Genomic DNA, 18,005 nt, shown 5'->3' with positions numbered 1-18,005 from the left:
CCGTCTCTCTCTTTCTTCTCCGATCCCGTTCCCTGATCTCTCTCTCTCTCTCTTTCCCGATCCCTGGTCTCTCTCCCGATCCCGTTCCCTCTCCCGATCCCGTTCCCTCTCTCTTCTGATCCCATTCCCTGGTCTCTCTTTCTCTCTCTCCTGATCCTGTTTCCCGGTCTCTCAATCCCCTTCCCTGTCTCTCTCTCTCTCTCCCGATCCCCGGTCTCTCTCTCTCTCTCTCCCTCTCCCGATCCCGTTCCCTGGTCTCTCTCTCTCTCTCTCTCTTCTGATCCTGTTCTCTGGTCTCTCTCTCTTCCTCTCTCCCGATCCCCTTCCCCGATCTCTCTCTCTCCCGATCTCATTCCCCAGTCTCTCTCTCTCTCTCCCGAACCCGTTCCCCGGTCTCACTCTCTCTCTCTCCCATTCCCCAGTCTCTCTCTCCCGATCTCGTTCCCCAGTCTCTATCTCTCTCGATCCCGTTCTCTGTTCTTTCTCTCTCTTGATCCCGTTTTCTGGCCTCTCTCTCTCTCTCTCGATTCCGCTCCTCAGTCTCTCTCTCTCACTGTCACTCTCTCCCGATCCCGTTCCCCGGTCTCTCTCGCTCTCTCCCTCCCGATCCCATTCTCCGGTCTCTCTCTCCCGATCCCCGGTCTCTCTCTCTCTTTCCCAATCCCGTTCTCCGGTCTCTCTCTCTCTCCTGATCCCCGGTCTCTCTCTCTCTCTTTCCCGATCTCGTTCCCCGGTCCCTTTCTTTCTCGTTCCCGTTCTCCGGTCTCTCTCTCTCTCTCCTGATCCCGTTCCCCGGTCTCACTCTCTCTCTCTCTCTCCCGATCCCCGTCTCTCTCTCTCTCATGGTCCCGTTCCCCGGTCTCTCTCTCTCCCAATCCCGTTCCCCGGTCTCTCTCGCTCTCTCACTCCCGCTCCCGATCCCGTTCTCCAGTCTCTCTCTCCCATTCCCATTCCCCGATCTCACTCTCTCCCAATCCCGTTCTCCGATCTCTCTCCCATTCCCATTCCTCGGTCTCTCCCCCTCCTGATCATGATCCCCGGTCTCTCTCTCTCTCTTTCCCGATCCCCGGTCTCTCTCTCTCTCTTTCCCGATCCCGTTCCCCGGTCTCTCTCTTTCTCTCTCCCGATCCCCGTCTCTCTCTCTCTCACGATCCCGTTCTCCGGTCTCTCTCTCTCTCTCTATCGCTCCCGATCCCGTTCCCCGGTCTCTTTCTCTCTCCCAATCCCGTTCTCTGGTCTCTCTCTCTCTCCCGATCCCATTTTCCGGTCTCTCTCTCTCTTGATTCCGCTCCCCAGTCTCTTTCTTTCTCTCTCCCGATCCTGTCTCCCTGTCTCCCTCTCCCAATCCCGTTCCCCGGTCTCTCTCGTTCTCTCCCTCCCGAACCCGTTCTCCAGTCTCTCTCTTTCTCTCTCCCGATCCTGTTCCCTGATCTCTCTCTCTCCCGATCCCGTTCCCTGGTCTCTCTCTCTCCCCCGATCCCCGTCTCTCTCTCTCCCGATCCCGTTCCCTGGTCTCTCTCTCTCTCTCTCCCCCGGTCCCCGTCTCTCTCTCCTGATCCCGTTCCCTGGTCTCACTCTCTCTCTCTCACGATCCCGTTCTCCGGTCTCTCTCCCGATCCCATTCCCCGGTCTCTCTCTCTCTCTCCTGATCATGTTCCCTGATCTCTCTCTCTCTCTCCCGATCCCGTTCCCTGGTCTCTCTCTCTCTCTCCTCTGATCCCCGTCTCTCTCTCTCCTGTTCCCCGTTCTCTCTCTCTCTCCCAATCCTGTTCTCTGGTCTCTCTCTCTTCCGATCCCGTTCTCCGGTCTCTCTCTCTCTCTCTCCTGATCCTGTTTCCCGGTCTCTCTCTCTCCTGATCCCGTTCCCCGGTCTCTCTCTCTCCTGATCCCGTTCCCCGGTCTCTCTCTCTTTCTCTCTCCCTGATCTCTCTCTCTCCCGATCCCAAAAACAGAAAATGCTGGAAAATCTCAGCAGCTCTGGCAGCATCTGTGGGGACAGAATAGAGCCAACGTTTGGTGCCTGGATGACCCTGTGTCAGAGCTCTGATGTGGAGATGCTGGCGTTGGACTGGGGTAAACACAGTAAGAAGTTTAACAACACCAGGTTGTCAAACCTGTCAGAGCTCTGACACAGGGTCATCCAGGCACCAAACGTTGGCTCTATTCTCTCCCCACAGATGCTGTCAGAGCTGCTGAGATTTTCCAGCATTTTCTGTTTTGTTTCAGATTCCAGCATCCGCAGTGATTTGCTTTTCCCTCTCCTGATCCTGTTGTTCAGTCTCTCTCCTGATCCATTTTCCCATCATTAGGAATTAGCTTTGGCCTGCATTATTGGCTGCTTTTTGACATGACAGTTGCTGGGAGCTCTGACTGGTGCTGCTTACCTTATCTCGCAGGATAACTGAGTCGCTGGAGATGCTGCAGTCCCTTTCATGCAAACTATCTCATGCTGCATCAGTGACTTTGCCAAGACGTAAGTCAGAATGGAGGCTGATAAAACCGGAACTACTACTTTAATTCCCAAAGAAGATGAATTGTATGAACCTGGGGAAAGGAAAAGGAATTGATCAGTCTCGAGAATTCTCAGTAATATTGAACAAGAAGCTACACATGGTACCCCAGGCAGATCAGCAATGGCTCAGACAAAACACCAACAATTCAGCCCCTTCCTATTGGTACCTCAGAAATAAATCCAAATACCACTGGATTTGAGGCTTTGATATAGATGCCGCAATGTTTTTTGATGAATTGGAATTGTGAGGAATTTGATGAGTGTTGTTCTTGTTGGAAACATTGTTTTTTTGTTGGGTTTCTGAGCCTTTGGGTGGACTTTTCTCAACACCTCCCTGTAGGGGGACAATGAGGTTGAAGCCAGTTTCTTGCTGGTGTAAAATGATGGTGGGAATTGTGCTCCAGCCCACACTTAGAGGCTGCCATTCCTGCCAGTGCCCTGTGTGAAGTCAGCTTGCACACTGCTCCCCGGAGCTCCTTCCCGCCCTCGGGAGCTCCTTCCCGCCCTTGGGAGCTCCTTCCCGCCCTCCGGAGCTCCTTCACGCCCTCCGGAGCTCCTTCACGCCCTCCGGAGCTCCTTCCCGCCCTCCGGAGCTCCTTCCCGCCCTCCGGAGCTCCTTCCCGCCCTCCGGAGCTCCTTCCCGCCCTCCGGAACTCTCTTCCAACCTTAGGACCTATCGATAGATTTTCTGAACACTGTGGCACGGTGCACAGTGGTTAGCACTGCTGTCTCACAGCACCAGGGACCCGGGGCAGCACGGTGACACAGTGGTTAGCACTGCTGTCTCACAGCACCAGGGACCCGGGGCAGCACGGTGACACAGTGGTTAGCACTGCTGTCTCACAGTGCCAGGGACCCGGGGCAGATTGGTGGCATAGTGGACAGTGAAGAAAGTTATCTCCGATTGCAACAGGATCTTGATCAATTGGGCCAGTGGGCTGACGAATGGCAGATGGAGTTTTATGTAGACAAATGCGAGGTGATGCATTTTGGTAGATTGAACCAGGACAGGACTTACTCAGTTAATGGTAGGGCATTGGGGAGAGTTACAGAACAAAGAGATCTAGGGGTACATGTTCATAGCTCCTTGAAAGTGGAGTCACAGGTGGACAGAATGGTGAAGAAGGCATTCAGCATGCTTGGTTTCATCGGTCAGAACATTGAATACAGGAGTTGGGACATCTTGTTGAAGTTGTACAAGACATCGGTAAGGCCACACTTGGAATACTGTGTGCAGTTCTGGTCACCCTATTATAGAAAGGATATTTTTAAACTAGAAAGAGTGCAGAAAAGATTTACTGAGACGCTACTGGGACTTGATGGATTGAGTTATAAGGAGAGGCTGAATAGACTGGGACTTTTTTCTCTGGAGCGTCGGAGGCTGAGGGGTGATCTTATAGAGGTCTATAAAATAATGAAGGGCATAGGCAAGGTAGATAGTCAATATCTTTTCCCAAAGGTAGGGGAGTCTAAAACTAGAGGGCATCGGTTTAAGGTGAGGGGAAAGATACAAAAGTGTCCAGAGGGGCACTTTTTTCACACAGGATGGTGAGTGTCTGGAACAAGCTGCCAGAGGTAGTAGTAGAGGCGGGTACAATTTTGTCATTTAAAAAGCATTTAGACAGTTACATGGGTAAGATGGGTATAGAGGGATATGGGCCAAATGCGAGCAATTGGGATTAGCTTAGGGGTTTATAAAAAAAGGGCGGCATGGACAAGTTGGGCCAAAGGGCCTGTTTCCATGCTGTAAACCTCTGTGACTCTTCCCCACCTGCACTCTCTCTGCCCCCCCGCGCTCTCTCCCTGCCCCCTGCACTCTCTCCCCACCCCCCTGCACTCTCCCCACTCTCCTGAGCTCTCCCCCACCCCCCCATGCATTCCCACCCTCCCCCACACTCTCTACCCCTCCCCCGTACTCTCTCTCCCCCTTCCCTGTACTCTTTCCCCCCGGCACTCTCTCCGTCTCCCGCACTCTCTCTCTCTGTGCTCCCGCACTCTCTCCCCCCTCCTGCACTCTTTCCCCCCCCCACACTCTCCCCCCTGCTCTCCCTCCCCCTTTCCGCACTCTCTCTCCCCCCACCCCCGCCCCCCCCCCACCCCGCACTCTCTCTTCCCGCGGGGAACCTGGGAGAGGTTCTCTCCAGCAAGGAAAACAGCTGCTCCCCACAAGCAGGGAACAGTCCTGTTTGCCTTGCTGTGGAACTCGAGGCCATTGAGGCCCCCATGGAAACTGACAGCAAAAGTCGTGACCGTTAGGCAGTGTCAGCCTGGCAGTGCCAGCCTGGCACCTGGGCAATGCCAGCGGTACCTTGGCACTGCCGACCGGTCAGACCCTGCAGTTGCGATTGAGCATATGCAAAAACAAAAGTCTACACAGGGGTAATAGCTCCCTCTGCAGGCTGGTTGATGAATTAAGCCCAACTCACTGCTTGCAGCAGCTGGATACAATCCACACCATTTTATCAGTGACTAAGTGCATAAGATTGGATGTGAAAACTCACCCAAAAAACGGATCAGGAACTCTCCCATTTTCATGCCAGCTGGACACTTGGAATCGATCTCCTGAAGTTCCGTCCAATGATTCCAGACACCTAACTACCAAAATTCCTCACATCCACTGTAAAGGACTGTGTTGACTGAGTGAATAATGAGATGCTGCTGACTGCTTTGGCCGGCCTCTCTCACCCTCGGAAAATTGGAAACTCTCTCCAAACATGAGGCTGAGTCTCGTTCTGACTCAATGGTTCTTAACAACTCTGCTGCCGGTGCTCCTGCTTTTGAATATTGAGTGCTCTCATAGCCAAGAAGGGAGTGTGAAATTCAGCGATCCAGGGTTTCTCCTGCCTGCTTCTTTGGGCCAGGCCTGAAGGTTTGGACTGCTCACTCAGCTAGTCCATTGGATGCTGGATGGTGAGGCATAATTCTAATCTGCTTTACACCATTGAGGGTGGTGAAATTTTCAAACTTGTGAATTCTGCTCTATTGTCAGACATTATGAGGAGAATTTTCCCATCTTGCCCACCACGGCAATCATAGTGGGCAGGGAACGGACCGTGCAAAGGTCCGTTGAGCTCGGGTGGGATTTTCCATTTTGTGGACGAGTACAGCTGGAAAATCCCACCTTATGACTTCAGGCATTTGGGGGTGGAAAAACATTGGCGTAACTTTCCAATGTGTGTGTGATGTACGAAACTTCACCTCAAAATTGTCCATCCAATGGGAATGGAGACATTGCTGGACATGCTTCTTGAGAATAAGAAGGAGCAAGTTGGGCCGAAGGGCCTGTTCCCATGCTGTAAACCTCTGTGACTCTCAGTGGATCAAGTGTGAGCAGCAGAATATTTATCTGAATATTTGATGATCATTGTTTTATAACATGGAAAAGGAGAAGGAAGAGTCCAGAGTAAAAATAATTCACTGGTGAGAGCCAACATCAACAGGGTAAGAAGGGATCTGGGCAAACAAATTAGAATCAGCAAGAAAAACTGAGGCTGAACGATTGCTGGTGGAGGTAGAGACCTGAACTATTTTAAAAAGCACCTGGATCTGCACCTTAAGCGCTGTGAGCAACAGGGCTATGGACCGGGAGCAGGAAGGTGGGATTAGAAAGGGCACCTTGGGTGTCCTTGGGCTGGCATAAACAAGATGGGCCAAATGGTCTCAAACAAACAAGAACAAAGAACAATACAGCACAGGAACAGGCCCTTCGGCCCTCCAAGCCCGCGCCGCTCCCTGGTCCAAACTAGACCATTCTTTTGTATCCCTCCATTCCCACTCCGTTCATGTGGCTATCTAGATAAGTCTTAAACGTTCCCAGTGTGTCCGCCTCCACCACCTTGCCTGGCAGCGCATTCCAGGCCCCCACCACCCTCTGTGTAAAATATGTCCTTCTGATATCTGTGTTAAACCTCCCCTCCTTCACCTTGAACCTATGACCCCTCGTGAACGTCACCACCGATCTGGGGAAAAGCTTCCCACCATTCACCCTATCTATGCCTTTCATAATTTTGTACCTCTATTAGGTCACCCCTCATCCTCTGTCTTTCCAGTGAGAACAACCCCAGTTTATCTCTCCTCATAACTAAGCCCTTCCATACCAGGCAACATCCTGGTAAACCTCCTCTGCACTCTCTCTAAAGCCTCCACGTCCTTCTGGTAGTGTGGCGACCAGAACTGGGCGATGTATTCCAAATGCGGCCGAACCAACGTTCTATACAACTGCAACATCAGACCCCAACTTTTATACTCTATGCCCCATTCTATGAAGGCAAGCATGCCACATGCCTTATTCATTACCTTCTCCACCTGTGACGTCACTTTCAAGGATCTGTGGACTTGCACACCCAGGTCCCTCTGCGTATCTACACCCTTTATGGTTCTGCCATTTATCGTATAGCTCCCCCCTACGTTAGTTCTCCTTCTGTGCTGTAATCTTTCTCTGGTTCTGCCATTAAAGAGGAGCTGAAGAATCCTACAGGGTAAGATCAGGCAGAAAAGGAAACATTGGGTGGGATTTTCCGGTCGCGCTTGCCCCAAGACTGGAAAATCCCGCCCGAGGTCAATGGCCCTTTGCATGGTCTGCCCCGCCCCACCCCCCACTTCTGCTACAATTCCTGTGGCAGGCAGGACGGGAAAACTTCCCCCCACTTATGTCCGACATCAAGAAAACCAAGTACCGTTTAATTATAAATCTGCTTAATTGCAAGTACTATTTAGCTGCAAGTAGTGTTTAAATGTTCCCATCCCGCCCACCACAGGGATCATAGCGGGTGGGACACGCACCGTGCAAAGGTCTGTTGACCTCGGGTGGGGTTTTCTGGTCTTGGGGTAAGCGGGGCCAGAAAATCCCGCCCCAAGTCTCATCTTGGGGCCTCAGGATGGAAATAGAAGCAGTTGAAATAGTTAATTCAGCAAACTGGCTTGAAATAGTCTTTGCTGTACCTGGACTCAGCTTGTCCCTTTGTTCAGAACATACAAATTCTGAAACTCTCAGTCCCACCAGAACTGGAGTGTGACCTCAACCAAGTGTGAGAGACAGTGAGTGAGCTGAGGAAGTTCGGTGGGGACGGAAGCTGCCTTTGATTTTTCTAACATTTTACTCTGTAGGAATTAAAGCAATAAAGTAATAGGGTTTTACAGCACAGAAAGAGGCCTTTCGGCCCATCATGGATAACGGAAGCTTATCGTTGGGCAGTCTACACCTGAACCGTGCAGGGACCAGTGTTTTAGTAGCTGCACAACTAGGAAAGCAGCCAGCATAATGAAGAACCCCACGCACCCAGGACATTCTCTCTTCCACTTTCTTCCTTCAGGAAAAAGATACAAGAGTCTGAGGTCATGTACCAACCGAATCAAGAACAGCTTCTTCCCTGGTGCTGTCAGACTTTTGAATGGACCTACCTTTCATTAAGTTGATCCTTCTCTACACTCTAGCTATGACTGTAACACAACATTCTGCACTCTCTCATTTCCTTCTCTATGAACGGTATGTTTTGTCAGTATATATAGCGTGCAAGAAACAATACTTTTCACTGTATGTTAATACACGTGACAATAATAAATCAAATCAAATCAGGTTCAAGGCGAGCGGGGGAAAGTTTAAGGGAGATGTGCTGGGGAGGTTTTTCACGCAGAGAGTGGTGGGTGCCTGGAATGCGCTGCCAGAGGGGGTGGTGGAAGCAGGTACATTAGCAACATTTAAGAGGCATCTGGATGGGTAGGGGAGGGAGTAGAGGGATATGGACTGAGTAAGGGCAGAAGGTTTTTTTTCGTTTAGTTGGGGCATCATGATAGGCGCAAGCTTGGCGGGCGAATGGCCTGTTCCTGTGCTGTACCTTTGTTCTTTGAGAGATTGGATAGGTTGTGGTTATTTTCCTTGGAACAAAGAAAGCTGAGGGGTGACTTGATAGAGGTGTAGAAAATTATGAGGGGATGAGATAGAGTGGGCTGAATGGCCTCCTTCTGTGCTGTAACATTTCTATGGTTCTAAGAGATAGTGTGAGGGGGAGGGTTTCAGATTCCTGGGACATTGCGATCTGTGATGGGGAGAGGTGGGACCAGCACAAACTGGAGGGGTTACACTCGCGCAAGATCAGTATTAATGTCCTTGGGGAATATTTGCTGGAGTAGTTGGGGAAGGTTTAATCTAAAATAGCAGGGGAAATCAGAACCTATGTAAGGAGTCAGAGGCTGGTGAAATCAAAGACCAGAACAAAATACAGAAATGGGAATAAGAAAAGTGATAGGTAGAGAAATCAGGAGGCAGATTTAAACAGGCCCTCAGTGAAAAATGGTGAGAATGGAACAAGTAATGTTTGTCCTGTTCTCTGTTGTGTGAAAGAAAGATTCAGTGAATGTTTATGGGATAGTTTCTTAGAACGGCATGTTCTGGAGCCAACCAGAGAGCAGGCTATACCAGACCTGTTCATTGGTGCTCAATTCTGCTTCTGCCAGTACCACTCAGCTCCTGATCTCATTTTAGCCTCTGTTCAAACATGGACAAAAGAACTGAATTCCAAAGGTAAGGTGAGAGTGACAGCCACTGACACTAAGACAGAATTTGACCAAGTGTGGCATCAAGGAGCCTGAGTAAAATTGGACTCAATGGGTATCAGGGGGAAAAGTCTATACAACTTGGATTCATACCTAGCAAAAAGGAAACTGATTGTGGTGATTAGAAGTCAATCATCTCAGCTCCAGAACAAGTCTGCAGGAGTCCCTCAGGGCAGCATCTTAGGCTCAACAATCTTCAGCTGCTTCATCAATGACCTACCCTCCATCATAAGGTCAGAAGTGGGGATGTTCGCCGATGATTGCACAATGTTCAGCACCATTCGTGACTCCTCAGATACTGAAGCAGTCCATGTTCAAATGCAGCAAAACCTGGCAACATGTTGGAGCTCCTACAGCATTGTCCTGGTTCTGAGATGGTTGCTCGCTGAACTTTCAGCAGAATCAGAAGTTTTTGATGAAAGATCACGGATCTGAAACATTGAGTTTAAAAATTGGCAAGTCATGTTGCAGCTTTATAGAACCTTAGTTAGGCCGCACTTGGAATATAGTGTTCAATTCTGGTCGCCACACTACCAGAAGGATGTGGAGACTTTGAGAGGGTACAGAAAAGATTTACCAGGATGTTGCCTGGTATGGAGGGCATTAGCTATGAGGAGAGGTTGGAGAAACTTGATTTGTTCTCACTGGAAAGACGGAGGTTGAGGGGCAACCTGACAGGAGTCTACAAGATTATGAGGGGCATGGACAGAGTGGATAGTCAGAAGCTTTTTCCCAGGGTGGAAGAGTCAATTACGAGGGGACACAGGTTTAAGGTGCAATGGGCAAGGTTTAAAGGAGATGTACGAGGCAGATTGTTCTATTGGGGTAGAGTTTCTAGTCCTGCCTGCCGTGGGAATCGTTGCGAGTGTGATAGACAATTTGATGGGCCAGCTAAAGGTCCATTGACCTCGGGTGGAAGTTCCAGTCCCAGGGTGGGCACTGCCGGTTAACTCTGCTTTTTTCTCTCTATCGAGGATGTCAGACTTGCTGAGCATTTCTGTATTTCCTGTTTTTATTTTTGATTTCCAACATCTTCTATAGTTTATTTTTGAACCAGAATCATGTTCCTTTGTGTGTCCAGACAATGAGGAGTTTTCTCTGAAGTTCCAGTTCCAGTTGGCATGGTGAGAGGGCGGCACAGTAGCACAGTGGTTAGCACTGCTGCTTCACAGCTCCAGGGTCCCAGGTTCGATTCCCGGCTCGGGTCACTGTCTGTGTGGAGTTTGCACATTCTCCTCGTGTCTGCGTGGGTTTCCTCCGGGTGCTCCGGTTTCCTCCCACAGTCCAAAGATGTGCGGGTTAGGTTGATTGGCCAGGTTAAAAATTGCCCCTTAGAGTCCTGAGATGCATAGGTTAGTGGGATTAGAGGGTAAATATGTGGGGGTAGGGCCTGGGTGGGATTGTGGTCGGTGCAGACTCGATGGGCCGAATGGCCTCCTTCTGCACTGTAGGGTTTCTATGATAATGATGACACACTCACCTCTGCAGAAACATCAAGCCTAACAATCTGCCAGTCACTTTTTGATCAATATCTTCTGTAATTTTATGCTTTAATCTACTTTGCTTACAGTGCTCCCTATGCTCATTCATAGACAAATTCAGGATCAGTGTGTGAGTCTGTGCGCAGGAGTTCTTTCCAGAGATTGTGCTTTTTTAATTAATTTGTGGGACACGGACGTCGCTGGCTGGCCAGCATTTATTGCCCACTCCTAGTTGCCCTTGAGAAGGTGGCGGTGAGCTGCCTCTTGAATCGCTGCAGTCCATGTTCTGTGGGCTGACCCACAATGCTGTTAGGGAGGGAATTCCAGGATTTTGACTCAGCGACTGTGGAGGAACAGCGATATATTTCCAAGTCAGGATGGTGAGTGGCTTGGGGGGGGGAACTTGCAGGTGGTGGTGTTTCCATGTATCTGCTGCCCTTGCCCTTCTAGATGGATGTAGTTATGGGTTTGGAAGATGCTGTCTAGGATCTTTGGTGAATTTTGGTAGGAAATGTAATTCCTTGAATGATTAAACTTGAGAGGTTTATCGGGAAAGATTCCTTACCTGGAGTACTTTGCTGAATCTCTGTTGTGATACTTGTATCAGTTACTATTTTCTCAGGTGATGTTGTCGCAGCTTTGGGAATTAAAAAAACAGAAACATCCTCAAAAAAATATTCAACTCTGTTGCTACACCGAGGCACTAGAGTTTGAGAGTCAGACTGAGATATAGAACTTGACCCAGCAGCAGCATTTCCCTCAGTCAGGGTCTCAGAACCCTGGTGTGCCAGTCCCTGAAGCAGAGGGAGACTCAGCCCTAACACAACTTTACACAAATTTCTGATCTCAGCTATCTTGAATTGGTATCCAGCTCTGAAGAAGATTTATACATATTCAAAACATGAACGCTATTTTCTCTTTCCACAGATGCTGCCAGCCCTGCTGGGTTTTTCCAGCACATTTTGTTTTTGTCTCAGGTATCTTGGTCTTTGGCTGTTTTGCAGGGTACTGGCAGGATTGTGCATGAACAGTTTTACTCTCTAATTTAATCTCTAGATTTGTTCTATTTTTCCCTGGTTGGGAAAACTACAGTAAGAAGTCTCACAACACCAGGTTAAAGTCCAACAGGTTTATTTGGTAGCAAATACCATAAGCTTTCGGAGCGCTGCTCCTTCGTCAGATGGAGTCGAAGGAGCGAAGGAGCAGCGCTCCGAAAGCTTATGGTATTTGCTACCAAATAAACCTGTTGGACTTTAACCTGGCATTGTGAGACTTCTTACTGTGTTCACCCCAGTCCAACGCCGGCATCTCCACATCATGGGAAAACTACAACAGGGAGGTCCAGATTCAGGATGAGGGACCAATAATTTAGGCTTGAGATGAGGAGAAATTTCTTTGATCAGAAAATTGTGATATCTCATAAATCATAGAATCCCTACAGTACATAAGGAGGCCATTGAGTCCTTTGAATTGCACTGACCCTCCCAAAGAGCATCCCCCTATCCCTGTAACCACATGTATTTACCCAGCTAACCCCCCTAACCCTGTAAACCCCCCCAGCGAATCCCCCCTAACCCTGTAAACCCCCCAGCTAACCCCCCTAACCCTGTAAACCCCCCCAGCGAATCCCCCCTAACCCTGTAAACCCCCCAGCTAACCCCCCTAACCCTGTAAACCCCCCCAGCGAATCCCCCCTAACCCTGTAAACCCCCCAGCTAACCCCCCTAACCCTGTAAACCCCCCCAGCGAATCCCCCCTAACCCTGTAAACCCCCCAGCTAACCCCCTAACCCTGTAAACCCCTCAGCTAACCCCCTAACCCTGTAAACCCCCAGCTAACCCCCCTAACCCTGTAAACCCCCCAGCTAACCCCCTAACCCTGTAAACCCCTCAGCTAACCCCCCTAACCCTGTAAACCCCCAGCTAACCCCCCTAACCCTGTAAACCCCCCTGCTAACCCCCCTAACCCTGTAAACCCCCCAGCTAACCCCACTAACCCTGTAAACCCCCAGCTAACCCCCCTAACTCTGTAAACCCCCCTATCCCTGTAACCACATGTATTTGCCCAGCTAACCCCCCCTAACCGACACACCTTTGTTCACTAAGAGATATTTTTAGCATGGCCAATTCACCTAACCTACACATCTCAATCAAGTAATGAAGAAAACTAATCGAACCTTGTTGAGGAGAACATTGTGAGGAGAATTGATGATAGAAGTGAGGGGGCCATTGCTTCAGTTGTATCTGGTGTATTGTGTACAGGATTAAGCTTCTTATCGAAGGAAAGATGTAAATGTATTTGAAGAAGTTCAGAAAAGATTGACTTGATTAACATCAGAATGAACGGGGTGTCTGGACTCAATGGGCCGAGTGGTCTAATTCTGCTCCGATGTCTTATGGTCTGATGAGGAAAGGTTGGAGAGGTTATATTTGTATCCACAATGGTTTGGAGGAGTAAGAGGTGACATGATTGAAACGTTTAAGAGCCTGAGGGGTTTTGACAGAGCGGATCTGGAGATAATGTTTCTTCTTGTTGGAGCAACTAGAACTCGGCTTTGCTTCTTAAAACAGGTGTTTACCAATTAAGGCTGAGATCAGGGAGAAGCTTTTTTCACAGAGGCTCACGAGTCTCTGAAATTGGGAGGGGGGTGGTGTGTCAGGCTCAGGGTCAGGGTCGGAGTCGGGGGGTATGTGTGAGGATCGGGGGGGTGTTGAGTTCGGGGGGGATTGTGTGTGGGGCGTGGTTGTCAGGAGTCAGATTGCAGGGGCGTGTGGTGGTGTTAGGTTGTGAGGGTGTGCTGTGGAGGGGTTTCAGGTTCGGGGGGGGTGTGTATCAGGTTGTGTGGTTTTTGGGGTTGGGCAGATAGAGAGCATGTCCCCTTGCCTTCTGGCTCTGCCACTTTTTGTTCAGCTCACATCCAACCCTTGTTGCCCCAGGGCCAGTGGGCTGACGAATGGCAGATGGAGTCTAATTTAGATAAATGTGAGGTGATGCATTTTGGTAGATCGAACCAGGGGATGACTTACTCAGTTAATGGTAGGGCGTTGGGGAGAGTTACAGAACAAAGAGATCTAAGGGTACAGGTTCATAGCTCCTTGAAATTGGAGTCACAGGTGGACAGAGGGGTGAAGAAGGCATTCGGCATGCTTGGTTTCATCGATCAGAACATTGAATACAGGAGTTGGACGCCTTGTTGAAGTTATACAAGAATTGGCAAGGCCACACTTGGAAAACTGTGTACAGTTCTGATCACCCTATCACAGAAAGGATATTATTAAACTAGAAAGAATGCAGAAATGATTTACTAGGATGCTACCGGGACTTGATGGTTTGAGTTATAAGGAGAGGCTGGATAGACTGGGACTTTTTTCTCTGGAGCATCGGAGGGTGAGGGATGATCTCATAGAGATCTATAAAACAATGAGGGGCTCAGATCAGCTAGATACTCAATATCTTTTCCCAAAGGTAAGGGAGTCTAAAACTAGAGGGCATAGGTTTAAGGTGAGAGGGGAGAGATACAAAAGTGTCCAGAGGGGCAATTTTTTCACACAGAGGGTGGTGGTGTCTGGAACAAGCTGCCAGAGGTAGTAGTAGAGGCGGGCACAATTTTGTCTTTTAAAAAGCGTTTAGACAGTTACATGGGTAGGATCGGTATAGAGGGATGTGGGCAATTGGGACTAGCTTAGGGGTTTTAAAAAAAAGGGTGGCATGGACAAGTTGGGCCGAAGGGCCTGTTTCCATGCTGTAAACATCTATGACTCTATGGCGCTTTTCCCTTTTTTACATATTCATGTTAGTCTTTTCTTGTGCAGGGTGGCGGATGCAGGGGGGAAGGAAAGAAAGGGCAGGGGGGTTATTTTGTTTGTCAGGTGTCAGGTATGTGGAGGGGAGTGTGGTTTGGTGTACGTGTGGGAGGGATGGTGGGTCGGAAGGAAATGGAAAAAGTCGGGGGTGGGGGGGGGTGGGGGGGGAAGTGTTGGTCAGGGCCCCTGGGGGAACATAAGAACATAAGAAATAGGAGCAGGAGTAGGCCATCTAGCCCCTCGAGCCTGCCCCGCCATTCAATAAGATCATGGCTGATCTGAGGTGGATCAGTTCCACTTACCCGCCTGATCCCCATAACCCCTAATTCCCTTACCGATCAGGAATCCATCTATCCGTGATTTAAACATATTCAACGAGGTAACCTCCACCACTTCAGTGGGCAGAGAATTCCAGAGATTCACCACCCTCTGAGAGAAGAAGTTCCTCCTCAACTCTGTCCTAAACTGACCCCCCTTTATTTTGAGGCTGTACCCTCTAGTTCTAGTTTCCTTTCTAAGTGGAAAGAATCTCTCCACCTCTACCCTATCCAGCCCCTTCATTATCTTATAGGTCTCTATAAGATCCCCCCTCAGCCTTCTAAATTCCAACGAGTACAAACCCAAGCTGCTCAGTCTCTCCTCATACTCAACATCCCTCATCTCTGGTATCAACCTGGTGAACCTTCTCTGCACTCCCTCCAAGGCCAATATATCCTTCCGCAAATAAGGGGACCAATACTGCACACAGTATTCCAGCTGCGGCCTCACCAATGCCCTGTACAGATGCAGCAAGACATCTCTGCTTTTATATTCTATCCCCCTTGCGAAGAGGGTAGTTGGTGCGTGGGTCTTCTGTATTTTAGGTGGTTGAGGAGGGATGGTTGTTGAGGTTTATGAGGGGGAGGGGGCTGTTAGGTTGGGGACTTGTGTTGTGTGGGGCGAATGTCAAAGTGGTATGTGGTATGGAGAGTGGTTCTGTGAAAAGGGGTTCCTTCTTTGGATTTCCTGGCTGGGGAGGTTGTTTGTGCATGTTGCTGAGTAAATCTCCAGATTGGGGGGCTTTTTCTGGGGGGTAGTAGGAGGGTTGCTGGGGGGAAGGCTAGGTGAGGTGGACCGAGTGCCTGGGATTCCCTGACAAGGGTGTTGATGGGTGGATAAGGGGTTGGGAGTTTCTTTTTTGTTGGCTGGGATGCTTTTCTGTGGGTTTGGGGTGCTGTTTTGGGTCTTTGTGGTGTTCTTAGGGTCGCTCGAGGAGAGGAGTTTGTATGCCCGGGTTGTTTGTGTTGGCATCTGGAGGGTGGGAGGATCTCTATGGGGAATTATTAATTGACCTCCCTGTTGAGCTTGTTGAATACGAGCTCCCCAAAGACTGGTGATTAGCCCACCAGGTGAAGCTTGTATACCGAGCCCTGTATAGAGCAGGATACTGAAAGGGTCCATTAACCTTTCAGTCCCAGTTGGAACCTGTTGTGTTCATCACAAGCTTGTTGTTCTGTTTCACTTTATTACCTGTAATAAAAGCACGGTTCCTTTACAGCTGATTCCTGGAGGTAAAAGGAATATTTCGGTAACCCTGGTGATCAGACCCTGGTAAGCCTGTATCATTCTGTTTTTGCAATGCCGCTTTTTCAGGAAATTGGAGCTATGCAATGTGAATGTTGAGGACTGGCTATAATATGCTGAGAGAATGAGGTACCTCTTTCAAGCTAACAGAATAGAAGGAGATACTCAGCAAAAGGGCATCCTAATGACTACATGTGGGGCTGCAACATTCAGCATTATAAAAATTCTGACGTATCCGGAAACACCGGAGTCCAAGACATTTTGGTTAGTGGAAATAGTGGCAAATCATTACGATCCTAAACCTTCTGTGATCTTGCAACAGTACAGGTTCAATACAACTACTAGATTTGCAGGGGAGCCAGTGACAGAATTCCTGATGCGACTAAGAAAACTGGCAGAACATTGCGAATGTGGCACAGCATTACCTGAAATGCTGAGAGACCGTTTAGTATGTGGCAGAAATAATCCAGCAACCCAAAGAAGGCTTTTGACAGAGCCAAACCTAGATTTACAAAAAGCCATAGGACTGGCCTTAGCTCGGGAGAATGAAGAGAAAGAGGACCAACAGCTGCATAGATAGGAACATCAATAGGCTTGGGTGAGTCGTCGGGCGAGTCCCCTATCGCAGACCCAGGTCTCCAGTTGAACATACTCATGAAACCCAGCTTGGGCAAGAAAAAACAAGCAAGCAAAGAAACCATGAAATTCCGACACTGGTCGAGAGAAAGTCCCACAGTTTAGGGAGTGGCCAGCACAACAACACTGTGCATGCAGCCAGGGAGCCTGCCCCAAGCAAGGTTACCAAAATAAACAGAGCACAACGCCCATGTCAACGGGCGAAGTCACCCCAAAACAGAACATATCAGATCAGTCAGGCTGAAGAGGATGAATTATCTTTATTGAACTGTGTCACCACACCAAAGGTGGCCCCAATATAGATACAGCTCCAAGGGAATGCAAACCTATTGGATATGGAGGTGGACACTGGGGCAGTAGGGGAGTGTGAATTTAGAAGATTATGATTGGGTATCTTTACACAGATTGAAGGACACTAAGGTAAGATTGGCAAATTATACAGGAGAACCATTACGAGTAGTAGGAACCACCATAACTCCAGTCACATAGAGGCAACAAACAGGTCGACTCCCATTGATAGTGGTACAAGGGCCAGATCCTAGCCTTTTGGGAAGATACTGGTTACAAAAAGTCCAGTTGGATTTGAGGAAAATTTTCAAGATGGGCACTGGAAACTTCTCTGAGGTGATAGGAAAGTACTCAGAGGTTTCCAGACAGGCCTCGGGGGAAAAAAAGGATCAATGGAGATTTTGTAAGGCAAGACCAGTTCCATATGAGCAGCGAGTGAAAGTGGAGATCAAACTGAAGCAATTAGAAGAGCTGGGGATAATTTGACCCATACAGATTTCCGAGTACCTGTAGTCCCGGTGTTAAAGCCCGACAACTCGATCCGCCTTTGTGGTGATTATAAAATGATCGTGAATAAAGCATCTCATTTAAACAAATATCCAATGCCACAATTAGATAGCTATGCAAAGCTATCCGGAGGCCAGATATTCACAAAGCTGGAAATGAGTCATGTGTCCCTCCAGTTAGAACTAGAAGAGTCATCAAGAAAGTATATGATGTTAAAAGCAAACCAGGATCTATATGAATACACTCGCCTACCATCGGGGTATTATCGGTGTGTGCCATATTCCGAAGTGTAATTTGCAGGGAATGCCCAGAGTGGCAGTTTATCGAGAGAATGTTCTAATCACAGGAGCCACTGTTAAGGAACACCATGAAAATTTAGCAGAAGTGTCATGACGGTTTTCAGTAGCCGGGGTCCAAGCAGCGGAGGGAACATATCTCAGATACAGGGTCGATAAAAACAGTGTGCACCCAGTCAAGGAAAAGGTAAGAGCTAGAGAAGAAGCTCCAACACCAATGAACGCGACGGAATTAAAATCGTTCCTTGGCCTCGTAAATTATTACGGAAAGTTTATTCCAAACTTGGCAACCTTACTGGCACCCCCACATTCACTGTTAAAAATGCATCAGAAGTGGGCATGGGAAGAGCCGCAGGAGGATTCTTTG

At 48.9% G+C, this 18,005-nt stretch overlaps 1 protein-coding gene across 1 annotated transcript in view; it reads right to left on the bottom strand.

Annotated features, from left to right (window-relative positions):
- LOC144480912 (uncharacterized) overlaps positions 1-18,005 on the bottom strand; it is a 97,796-nt gene that overhangs the window by 36,253 nt on the left and 43,538 nt on the right. The window contains exons 6-7 of the mRNA XM_078200560.1: positions 11,111-11,182; positions 2,385-2,544 (exon numbers count right to left, since the gene is read on the bottom strand). Of these exons, the coding sequence (XP_078056686.1) occupies positions 2,385-2,544; positions 11,111-11,182 (232 nt within the window). The remainder of the gene's footprint in view (positions 1-2,384; positions 2,545-11,110; positions 11,183-18,005) is intronic.

The sequence above is a fragment of the Mustelus asterias genome, chromosome 1 (assembly GCF_964213995.1).
Source record: "Mustelus asterias chromosome 1, sMusAst1.hap1.1, whole genome shotgun sequence".
NCBI lineage: Eukaryota > Metazoa > Chordata > Chondrichthyes > Carcharhiniformes > Triakidae > Mustelus > Mustelus asterias.
The sequence above is the reverse complement of the archived record's forward strand: the minus strand, read 5'-3'. Positions and strand labels throughout refer to the sequence as shown.